This window comes from Cetorhinus maximus, chromosome 3 (genome assembly GCF_964194155.1).
Source record: "Cetorhinus maximus chromosome 3, sCetMax3.hap1.1, whole genome shotgun sequence".
Lineage (NCBI taxonomy): Eukaryota > Metazoa > Chordata > Chondrichthyes > Lamniformes > Cetorhinidae > Cetorhinus > Cetorhinus maximus.
In genome coordinates this window covers 179,065,238-179,077,645 of record NC_135881.1, presented here as the reverse complement: position 1 = coordinate 179,077,645, position 12,408 = coordinate 179,065,238, and the positions used below count along the sequence as shown (strand labels likewise).

Below are 12,408 nucleotides of genomic sequence, written 5' to 3'. Positions count from 1 at the left end.
GGACTTTATAAATAGAGGCATAGATTATAAAAGCAAGGAGGCTATTGTGAACCGTTATAAAACACTGGCTCAGCCTCATGTGGTATTGCAGACAACAGTTCTGAACACCACACTTTAGGAAGGATATTATTAGATATTATTAGAGAAGGTGCAGAAAAGATTTACAAGAATGGTTCCAGAGTTGAGGGACTTGAGTTGCAGGGATAGAATGGCGAAACTGGAAGTGTTGTTCTTAGAAAAGAGAGGTTGAGAGCAGATTTTATAGAGGGGTTCAACATCATGATGGATCTGGACAGGGTAGAGGGAGAAACTGTTCCCATTGGCAGAAGGGTCAAAAACCAGAGGACACCAATTTAAGGTGATTGGCAAAAGAACCAAAGGCAACATAAAGAAAAGCTTTTTTATGCAGCAAGTGGTTAGGATCTGAAATGTACTGCCTGAGTGTGTGCTGGTGGTAAACTCAGTCATGTTAAATTCAGGGGTGGGGGGGGGTGCGCGGTGAGACTAGCTGAGATGCTCTTCCTTTTCCTGTGCTGTAACCATTTTATGATTCTGTGAACCCTAGTCAACCCTACTCTTATGACTAGTTGACATTTTAACATTTATTTCTAGGAAAAATTGCTGTCACTCTGATTTGCCAGAAGATGGCATTGCGAACCAATGTGTGTGCATGACATTCAGATGATGCATTAGATGGGAATTTTGACATTTTTTATAAAAGGAATGTTCATTAATCTTTAAATTCCCATGTAGCAGTGAGTTCAAAGCATGTCCAAAAATAAATGTCATGCAAAATTAATGAGTTAACTGGATAACATTTCAAAAACCATTTACCTGTGAGATTGGATGGAATGAATATTTTAATCTGAAATTAAGTGTAAACAGCTGCTATTGGAAGGAGTGCATCAGTGGATAAGTAGATGCGAGTTGCAGGCAATAATATCATCGTGAGGATGACCTAAATCTTGTGCAACTTGAGCAGAGTATATATATATGTCTTGTACACAGCAAGTAAAATATATGCCATACAGCAACTGCTCTGAGTGTAATGACTTAACTCCTTAAGGTTTCCAAAAATGGTTAAAATCTAATATACTAGATGTAATTTTTCATTGGCAAACGCGGTTAGTACGTTGGCTTTGGGAAACAAATGCAATAATTTATTTCTTGGCAAGTGATGATTTCCTACTATCATTAGGCAAAGTACTAGTGGAAAATTGAGCTTTATAAAGGCCGAGTTGAAATGCCAGATATTACACCATTGGCCTACAATTTCTCAAATGGTCTCTGAATGCATCAGTGAATATAATCATGTAATTATATATGCACAGCATGTACTATTTCTTTCACTTGCTTTGAACCAAAACCAGATATCACTTCAATTCAAACTGCAAAATACAAAGTTGGGCACCACCACTGACATGAAAACAAACTTGCAAATAAAATGCCCACACCGCACTGCCATCATTGATACAAATTCTAGGAATGTACAATAAATAAAGATTGAAGCATGTTGGGGCTCTAAGCTGCCCAAGTTTTGTACTGAATTAATATTATTGTCTTATGGTACATATGTATTGTGATAGCCATTGCCATATGTTCTGAATCTGTTAATATTTTAAAACAATAGTCTTTTACATAAAATGCTCTGTGAAGCGTTCGTCCTGTCCAACTTCAGGATAAGATTAAAAGATAAAAATTTTCGTTCTTTTTTCTGGATAAGTATATCTTATTTCTTGCTATGAATTTTTCTTACTCCTCCCTTTTGGACAATGAGTAGGAAGTGTTTAAGAATATCTGGACACTTCCATTATCCTGTCCACAGCCTGATGACTTCTAGCAGGGATGCTAAGATTAGGAACTCAGAGGCATGTGGCATGCTACCGTCTTGTGGTATCATACATTAGGGCTGTAATGGGCACATTACGGTGCTGGGGTATATTTGGGTATTCTCTTTGTGAATCATCTATACCTTTACATTATGCTAGTTTGTTGCTAACAAAATAGACAATTTATTTCCTGACCTCTGCCAATACCATTATTGGCTTGTGGGTAATATTTTTCTCAGCTCAAGTTACTTCAGTAAGCATCTCCTCCTTGGGGTAACATAGATGAGGAACTGAGCAGAGCGAAGGGAATTGGACTTCTATTCTCCTGCTCCATGGGACAACGTGTCATGTTTTCATTGTGAAATGCCAGTGTTACCATAGCATGTCTCTTTCTCAAGAATTGCATGGGACAAAATGAATGTCAGACGATCAATACTGTTTGAAGCCACTTTCATTGTGCATAAAATCAAAACTAATACTGCACATGACAGGTTTGAGGAGAAAGGCCTGTGAAATCATCTGGAATATTGGAAAAGCACAGGGAACATATTTCTTTTACTGAAAGCTTGTTGGAGAATCGTGGCACAATTGTTACACTTCAAGTGAGGGAATTATTTTCTTCAATAGCTGGAGGAAATGGACTAATTAACATGTAATACTCCCTGGAGGAGACCGCAATTGCCTTCATAATAGCGTTTATAACCCGGAAACAGCAAATTTAGCTTGTAAGATGGTACTGAAAATTATATGTGAAACAAGAATCAAAATCTAAAAGTCTGCCAGTGTAATCTTTCATAGGAGCAGGAGTAGGCCATTCAGCTCCTCGAGCCCACTCCGCCATTCAATTAGATCATGGCTAATCTTTGACCTCAATGCCATTTTCCTGTGCTATCCCCATATCACATGATATCTTTAATGTCTAGAAATCTTATTGATCTCTGTCTTGAACATATTCAGTGACCCTCCAAAGCCCACTGGGGTGGAAAATTCCAAAGATGCACCACCCTTTGAGTGAAAAAATTCTTCTTCCTCCTCAGTCTTAAATGGCATACCTCTTATTCTGAGACTGTGTCCCCTGGTTCTCTATCCCCAGCCAGGAAAAACATGCTTCCTGCATCTACCCTGTTGAGCCCTATACGAATTTTGTATGCTTTCAGAGTGTTAGTTTTAATAAAACATATCTGACTCTCCAGAGCTTTAATCCAAAGTTCTTTGTGCTTTCAAAGTGGCTCTCTTTAAGGAATAAAGATTATATTTCACATAAATGACTTGCATTACCACCAACATGTTTCAAATGTTTCTGAAGCATGTAGTGTGATCTAATACAAGTTGGCTTTATATTTTTGTCATTGTACTGTTCCTATTTCTCTGCCTTGGGAAACTTATTGAATTTTTACTTTAGTACCCTTTTATATATAATCTCTGTGCACAATTCTGCAATCAAGGGGAGTTAACCTGCCACAAGTCTTTTGTAGTGCTGCTAATAATTGGGGAATACCTCCGGTATACGTGACCCAATTTTGTGCTTGGGATTTTTCTCATGCTGAGTTCCAAGAGCTGGAACATAGCTTTATGTAGAAAATGTAGGAAACCCCCAAGTAATAGAATCAAACAGTAGTATTTATTCATATAAATCCACAAAATATAACCAACTTTAAAAATAGTCTAATGTCATTAAGCACTTGCAACCGTAAAGTAACACATGAACTACACACACATTGTCCACACGAACATTATGATTTAACACTTCATTTCAATATCTTTTAATTACAATAATGGAGAATGCTTGATATTAAACAGCTGAATATGGATTTTGTTCCATAACTCAGCTATTTCAGCTTCATGGTTGAAAGAGTCATATTCCATATCCACCACAACATAGTCAAAATTCTATTGTCTAATCACCATCTTTATTCTCTGCCAAGTAGGGTGTATCTCAGAGTTAACAATTAAATTGCTCACTGAAGTCTTTGAAGGATGCCCACGTTTTCCTACAACCTCAAGGGGGGTGGAGTAGTAATGTTGCTAAACCACTGTGTAAATCTAAATTACTTGATCAGATTTATTTACAAATAAGGTATATCAAGACTTAACAAGATGTACATTAACTTACACTGTAGAACTGGAAACAGTCTTGAAGGATGAGTCTCTTTGTAGCAAATTCTACAGACTGTGATGGTAAATGACAAGGTGGTTCTTCACTGACCCCCTATTGGTTCATAGCACCTATTCGTGACAAAGCGAATAGAGAACCAGAGTGTATAAACGTGCTTCTGAATTATAAAGGTGAGGCCAACTGTTGAGCGTGATCCATTTTGATTAAGTTAGTCAGATAATGTAACAGTGGCATTTTACAGTGTAATAGTGAAAGAAAAGATTAAGCTGCATTGATATCTCACCTTTCATGTTGTCAAGATGTGTCAAAATTGTATTATAACCAATGTAGTATTTCTAAAGCGTAATCATAAATGTAGGCAAACAGAGCAGCCAATTTGCATATAGCAAGGTCCCACAAACAGCAGTGAGATAGACGATCTGATATTTTGGTGGTATTTATTGAGGAATCAGTGTTAGCCAGGACATCAAGAGAACCCCCCCTGCACTTTGAATAGTGCAATGGGATTTCCTGCATCTACCTGGAAAGGCAAAAGGAGGCCTTGGTTTAATGTTTTCTGAAAATCTTCAATCCCATATTGCATTGAACAGTTGATTTTCTAACATTTCATCAATCTAGAAAACAAAGCTTTCTGTCTCCTCTTAATTTATCTTGATCTGTCAGTTCAACACATTTAAAACTAGTTGTTTATTTGCCAACTGAATCTAGGTTCTATTTTCTTTTAATTTAATGAAGGTGGGTCGGCCCTCTCCTATATAAAAAGAATAGAACAAAGTAACAACAGAAAATTCTTTTTTTTCCAACTGTAAAAAGATGGCTCAAATTTCTGAGAGGGATTTTTACTCTTTTCCAGATTCTTGACAAATCCATTTATAGATATTATGTTTAGAAATACGGATTATGTTTAGAAATACGGATGGTTATAATCCTAACAAGCGTATATCTTAATACTCGTTTTAAACAAAGTTTGTATTTCTAGCTCCGTGGCACCTTGATATTACAAATTTACTTTAAAAAGTTGCCTGTGAAGCTACATGCTTGTTTTATAACCTTTATCAAAACTAATTTTCATTTGGTTGCGACAGTGTTTGTTTTCCATGGATTAAGGGGGATTTCTTGGAGTTTGAATGGTTTTGAATACATCACCTTGTTCATAGAACGTATCCTATTGAAGCATGTTTTGACAGAGTTGGACTTGGAGCCGTGATCATATTTGTACATTGTTTCTTTTAAAAGTTTTATTTTTTTACAGCTTACAGCACCTTCTACATTGTGGGCTTAATATTATCAATGCAAGTACCATTTGTGGGCTTTCAACCAATCCGAACCAGTGAGCACATGGCAGCAGCTGGTGAGTGACTTCATTTTTAAATACGGAGCAATTTAACTCCGAATCCTGCTATCCTGAGCTGTGAGCTGTACAAGTCTGACAGATGAATGTCACAAATTTCAGTCTATTAGGGACCATCTCCCCAGGCTCACTTGTTCTATCCCCCCTGCTCCATATGCTAAGCTCTGTCTTTAATCAGAACATCATTTGGTAAAATAAAAGAAAGTTGAATACCCGGAAGGTACAGATCAAAATTCAGATACCTTACTTAATAGAGATGCTCCATCTATAAGATGAGACTGTTTAACAGCATCATAAATGTTGTGCTTTCAAGATTGAGTCAGTACTGAGAGAGGTCAAGTATATAGTTCTGATATAGCTTGCAAGCATCCAAAACTGTTAATGGTCTGTATTATACAAACAATATTAAATGGTCCAGGTACATACGCTGTGGCTTTCAGTGCTCCTCCCTGGTCATACGTAAGTTTTGAGTTGGTGTGCATATTAATTAGATCTGAAAGGACCACAAGGTTTTAATCTAAGACATAGAATTTACAAACCTTTTCAGGCCAGATAATTATTTGCTTTAAACTGTACTTGCTCATAAATGTGGTTCTTAATGGTAATGCAAGAACATGAGATAGAAGCAGGAGTAGACCATAGGACCCGCTGAGCCTGTTCTACCATTCGGCACAATCATGGCTAACCTTGGGCTTCAACTCCAATTTTCTGCCTGAATCTTCGCAGTACTGAATATACTGTATATCCTTCCTTTAAATATGGAGACCTAAACTGCACACACCACTCCAGGCGTGGTCTCACCAGAACCCGGTGCAGTTTGTCAGCAGTCTCAAGTAGGTGGGCTGAGACTAGTGGAGTGCAGCAAGGACCAATGCTGGGCCCTGTAGCAAGACCTCCTTATTCTTGTACAAACACACCCAAGTCTCTCTGAACATCAACATTTACAAGTTCACGACTTTTAAAAAATATTCTGCTTTGTATTCTTATGACCAAAGTGAATAACCTCACATTTCCCTACATTGTACTTCATCTGCCATCTTGTTTGCCCACTCATTTAACCTGTCTATATCTCTTTGCAACTTCTCTGTCCCCCTCACAACTTGCACTTCGTCAGGAAATTTAGATACATTACTCTCTGCCTATTTGTCTAAGTCATTAATATGGATTGTAAATAGCTGAGGCCCCAGCACTGACCTTTTTGACACTCGACTAGTCACAGCCTGCCAACTTGAAAATGTAATTGGTACAACAAAACGCTTTTGAATATACCCATTTTAAGGGCTACCATTGCCATCAAACTTATTTTGTTTTCTCCCTTGAAAGTAACTGAACTAATGTTATAGTGTTTGTTTTAGGTCTATAAGTTCTTAATGGCTGTTTGAGCCTAAAACTTCCCTATTTAATTCTCGTGCCCATTAAAAATGAGCGGTAAATATTAGATAGTGATATGAAACACGTTTATCACCAATGAAGCAAATTTAGCACCATATTTTGAAATTTATTGATAAACTTTCTGACAGCTTTTAATAAAGCTAACAGGTTTTTTACCAAAAAATTTAGTTGCCATGTAACTTAGTTTCCACTAACAGGATGAGGGGTGATTGTCCTGTACCCACTATGAAACCATGTACCCTGGTAACTTTCTGAATATCAAGAATGTTTTGCTGCCTCGACTAACCAAGCATTTTTTAAAGGAGGAACTTTGATGTTTTTGATCAGATTTTATTAGTAACCATTGTAAATTATGTCCCGATTGGGCTAATTAAACAATCTTATTGAATTTTGAACATATCTGTACTTGTTAATTCAGGAAATGCAAATCATTTTCTCTTCCTCTTTCAATCAGGTGTATTTGCCCTGATGCAAGCTTATGCCTTCTTGCAGTATTTGAGAGACAGACTGACGAAGCAGGAGTTCCAGACACTTTTTTTCTTGGGGGTGTCTCTTGCTGCTGGAGTGGTGTTTCTGAGCGTTATTTACTTAACTTATACTGGTGAGTCTACACACACAGTATTATTTTTCATCTATGTTTTTCCACCTCAAATTTTAATTGCAGGATCTGACGCAAAAACAGACTCAATTTTCACAACCAGAAACCAAATTGCAGTACTTAGTTCTGTGGTGCAGTATGGCATTCCTTAGACATATTCACATTGTCTAACCCAAAGACTGCCTCATAATGATTGTCAAAATAAGTTACTGTACATATGTGTTCCTTGTGAAATGTAACCTTCTGACCTCTTTTCCTGAATGTGCAGGTTCCAGTTCCATGGCTGCCTGGTAACTTCAACTTTAAAGACAACTGGGTCAAATATAATAGGCTGAGGGGAAGTGAAGAAGAAAATTTTAAAAATTAAAATAAGACTGGCAAAGAGAGAGTACGAGAATAGGATGGTAGCTAACATAAAAGGAAACCTAAAATCCTCTACTAGCGTGTAAATAGTAAGCAGGTAGTGAGAGGCGGGATGGGTCCTATTAGGGACAAAGAGGGTGATATATGCTTAGAGGCGCAAGGCAATGCTAGAATGCTTAATGAGTCCTTTGTATCAGCGAAAGCGGACATAATGGAGCCAGTGGATGGAGTTAAAATTGAAATGGAGGTGAAACTGGAAAGACCAACCATGCTTAGGGTAAACAAGTCATCTGGTCCAGATGGCTTGCATCCCAGGTTGCTAAAGGAATTGGGGGTGGAGATAGCAGAAAGGTTTGCCTTAATTTTTCAAGCTTCCCTAGATACGGGGGAGGTGCCGGAGAATTGGAGGGTGGCAAATGTGACACCTTATTCAAGAAAGGGTGCAAGGACAGTCCTGGAAGCTACAGGCCAATTAATCTAACATCAGTGGTGGGAAAGGTTTTGAAATCCTTTATCAGGGGGAAAAAATCAGTAGACATTTGGAGATGTTTGAGCTAATTAAGAAGAGCTAGCACAGATTTGTGAAAGGCAGATTGTGCTTGACTAATCTAATTGAATTTTTTGATGAAGTATTAATGAAAGTTGGTGAAGGCATCTGGTGGATGTTGTCAATATGGATTTTAATAAAGCGTTTGACAAGGTGCCACATAAAAGATTGGTTAACAAAGTTGAGCCTAATGGATTAGGGACCAATAAATTTCTATTTCTTAAACTTTTGGAATCTTTTACATCCACCCAAGCAGGCAGATAGGGTCTCAGTTTAACATCTCATCTGAAAGACGGCATCTTTGACAGTGCAGCTCCATCAGTACTGCACAGGAATGTTGACCTTGATTTTTGTGCTCAAGCCCTGACATGAGACTTGAATCTGAAATCTTGTGACTCAGACAAGAGTGTTACCAACTTATACATGGTCAATACTGACATTAGTCTTTGCAAGACATAATGGGGGATGGTTCCTTCCATGCTAGGGGCAGGAAAACTTGTATAAGGAGTGTTGAATAATAGAAGTGGAGGCTTGGGTGAATATTGTGTGATTTCAGAAAATTATTTGTATATCAGAAAGTAAGGTTATGCAAAACTTTCTCTGGGGTGAAGTATAGTCTGTGATCAAGTAAATTTTACACTTGTGGTAGGATTAGCCATTTCTTATTCTATGCTTGTTTTTGCTTGTGAAGATGTATTGCTAGTAAACTCTTATACTGCCACTTTTGTGTCCCTTTCTCTAGGCATGGTAAATGGTTGGAGTTGCAGATTTCTTTGTGATCTGGGTTGCATTCCAGAATAAAAAGACAAATTTTATAACGGTGTCTCAATATTTCCTTTAAAATTCATAATGAATTTGCACCTGTCTGATTACATAGAAGACTTCAGTTTCAATTTAAAATGCTTGTATATCAAATGTTTGCATTTGCAAATGTTGCAACTTCTTTTGTTCCAGGCTATATTGCCCCATGGAGTGGGAGATTCTATTCGCTCTGGGATACAGGGTAAGAGTGTCCAAGACCATATTTAATTTTTTTGTGGGGAAGGGTGATGGCGGTGTGGGTGAAGAAGAGAGATTATTGTATTTGTATGAATTAATAAACTATTCTCAGTCCAAATATGCTCTACCAAAGCTGAATCTGAAACTGCTGCAGTTTAGTAGTCAACAATTCAAGATACCAAATAGTTTGCTTGTTTTCTAAGATATTGTTAGGTTCTTGAAATTAAGATTTAGTGTTTGCAACCAAGATTACTGCACTTACATTGCAAATAGGGAAAGCTGATTTAATTGGACAGTCAAGTTTTAGCGCCTGAATAGTTACAATCTGCATTCACTTGAAGGATAAATCCCCTTTATATAGAGTTCCAAAAGCCAAAGTTAAAACTCCTTGTTGCTTGAATTGATAGCAGGTGCTATTGAGTTTATAGCAATAAAAATATTTTTTTCCAACGCCATAAAATATATTAGTACCACTCAGTAACCTTTAACTCCTAAGTAAACCTCCATCGGTTCATCTCCCTGGAATATTCACTTAGATGGTTGTTCCAATAGATATCTGCCTATATAAGATTTGCTAAACCCCCCCACTAAACTAACCACTCAGACAGGGGTGTACCCCTCCCTCTTTGTGGATACTTAACCTAGTGGTGTATGTATATGTTATGCATGGGAAGGATGTGCTTCTTTAAGTAGAGGGACTGGCACTGCCATCACCTAGAACCAATTTTAATCTTTTTTGGGGTTTTTTAAAGTTTTTATTGTAATGGTGAATTAGGGAACTTGATGAACCTGCATGATTAGGGCTTGAATTCTCAGTCTGCCTTTCTCCTTCAACAGCAGACAGGATTGGAAACTTGGTGCCGAATTCCATGGAACTGACCTGTTTGCAGTAGAGGGGCAGTGAACAGTGCAGAAACCTGATTCTGAGTGTAGGGGGCTTTGTCAGGGCTATTTAATTCAACCACAGCATTAGCACCCTCTTTCAGGTTTCACAACAAGGGCCTGATGACAATCAGCAGCAGTCAATGAAAGGACTGGTTTGCGAAACAATCGATGGCTCTTGCACTACTTTTCAGATGGACTTCGCGGAAAACTTAGACGATTTCAGAACATAAAATTACTTCGGAACAACTTCCATTCACTTTTTGCTTTTGACTGGATCTGGACCTTCAGGAGCTGTTGTCTTTACCAAGCAGCTGATCCTTCTCATTTTCCCCTCGAAGCAAAGCCAGCCTACCTGCTTTTAAAACACAGTTTTCCAGGCTTTTTTTTAAAGCCATAAATCACCATGTGACCCTTTTGTAAACTGTCCATCAGGGTCAAGAGATTTCCAGTTTCTTTAAAACTGCTTAATTACCTTTTCTTGTAAACAGTCCTTTCCAGAAACAGCAGCAACCAAAGTCCACGCATTAACCCTTTAAGGGGCAGTGTATTTTTAAAAAACACAAATTCTTCCAGAATGTTCTTAGTCCTTGAAGATGAACCATTTTCTGTGATTAAAGCGTTTATGACACTGCAAGACATTTTTTAGCTGTTCTGTGTGTGTGTGCGTGTTTTGTTTTAAAAGTGGTGTGAATGAGATTGAGGAATTTTGACAGTGGAAGTGATTTGTGTTGGGGAATAGACCAGTGGGTTCAGCACTGGTATGCCATGAGACTTCACACACTCGGGTTATCTGAACCATGCCTGGATGAGTCCATCATGGGCTTCTCTGGCAGATAGGTGAGTAGCCACAGGCACCATGGTCATATCTGGCTCCTCCAGGATGCAGGCCAGTCTTCACCTGCAGCTCCAGTTCTCTCTACAGTGCAATGTTGTGCAGGAATCAAGAAACCTAGTACTATCCTGAATAGTCTTGCCCCTACATACTGAAGGGTCCCCCCCAGATCTGTGCAGGCAACTGAATTGCATCTTTAGCCACCCAGTGGCTTACTGAATGACTGCTCTTTGCCCATGTGGCTCCAGTTGTATCTTTGCTATGCATCAGTGGTAGGGCTCTTCGCAGGTGTCATAAGCTACATGCTTAGAGGGTAGCCCTTGTCTCCAAGAAGCCATTTGCTGACTCTGCTTGGAGGTGTGAAAACGTGTGGGAGATGTGAAAGGTGCAGAATGAAGGCATCATGGCAGCTTGCGGAATATCTTGCACAGATATGCATGCAAACCTTCAAGTGGTCACATACCAGCTGAACATTGAAGTGGAATCCCTTTCAATTCATGGAGACTATTGGTTGATCTGAAGGCATGCTTGTACAGCCTATGACAGTGTGTACCTGTGGGAATCCAGCTACTGTAGCATCATTGAGGATACTCTGGTTCTGACTAGCCTCATAAGTAGCAAAGTGGATGGAAGTTTAGGCCCTGAAAAACACCAGTCACCTGGGTGATGCACTTATGAGCACTAATTGATGAAATCTTGCAGGTGTCACCAGCAGATCCCTGAAAGGAGCTCGGGGCAAAGAAATTCAGGGCAGTTGGTGAACTCGATGGTCCCTGGGAATGCATGCCCACCCGGTCCATTGGGAAGAAGACCTTGTTCCAAAAAGATGCAGAAGTTGGCAATGAAAGCCTAAGCCTCATGAGATACTGTTGCTTGGTTATGTTGTGAGGAGTGATTCTCTGTTATATATCCTGTGATGGGGGGATCGCCTCCTTCAAACTGGAGCTCTGCCACCATTTCTTCTGTCTTGTAGAACAATTTATGGCTGAGAAGGCTGCTGCTGTTAGCGTTGCTGGTTCTGCTTTCCTGATCCTCTTCGGAGATACAAAGTAGAATTGTATAAGCTGCTTCATGTTGCAGTGGAGGCTGCTGGAGAAGTACAGATCAAGATGAATGAAGTCCAGGGTAGAAAAAATGACTTCCAAAATGTTAGAAATTGTCTGTAAAATAGCGAAGTACATTCTCAGAACAAGTCTGTGAGCAAAAACCTTTCACTAGGCAAGGGACCAGGTATACTATTTTAGTATTTATAGGTTTTCCAGCCTGTCAATTTCAGAGAGCCATCAATACCTGCTGTGCTGTCTCTTTCTTCATCCTGGTGAGTTTCTCACAGCTCAGGAAACCTATGCGTTGGCTCTTAAAACCAGAATGTTAGGTTAAATTTCAGTTTAATTGCCTTTTAACGTATACAAATAACAGACCCGACATTCCCATGGGGGTTTCATGCGCAGTGGTTAAAAGTGAGCCGGATCATGTCAGGTTTGCAACCAGCATTT

At 38.9% G+C, this 12,408-nt stretch overlaps 1 protein-coding gene across 1 annotated transcript in view; it reads left to right on the top strand.

Moving 5' to 3' along the window:
* The window catches only part of stt3b (STT3 oligosaccharyltransferase complex catalytic subunit B), a 101,982-nt gene that overhangs the window by 66,654 nt on the left and 22,920 nt on the right, over positions 1–12,408 (top strand). The window contains 3 exon segments of the mRNA XM_078539342.1: positions 5,198–5,296; positions 7,143–7,289; positions 9,151–9,199. Coding sequence (XP_078395468.1) covers positions 5,198–5,296; positions 7,143–7,289; positions 9,151–9,199 — 295 coding nt within the window.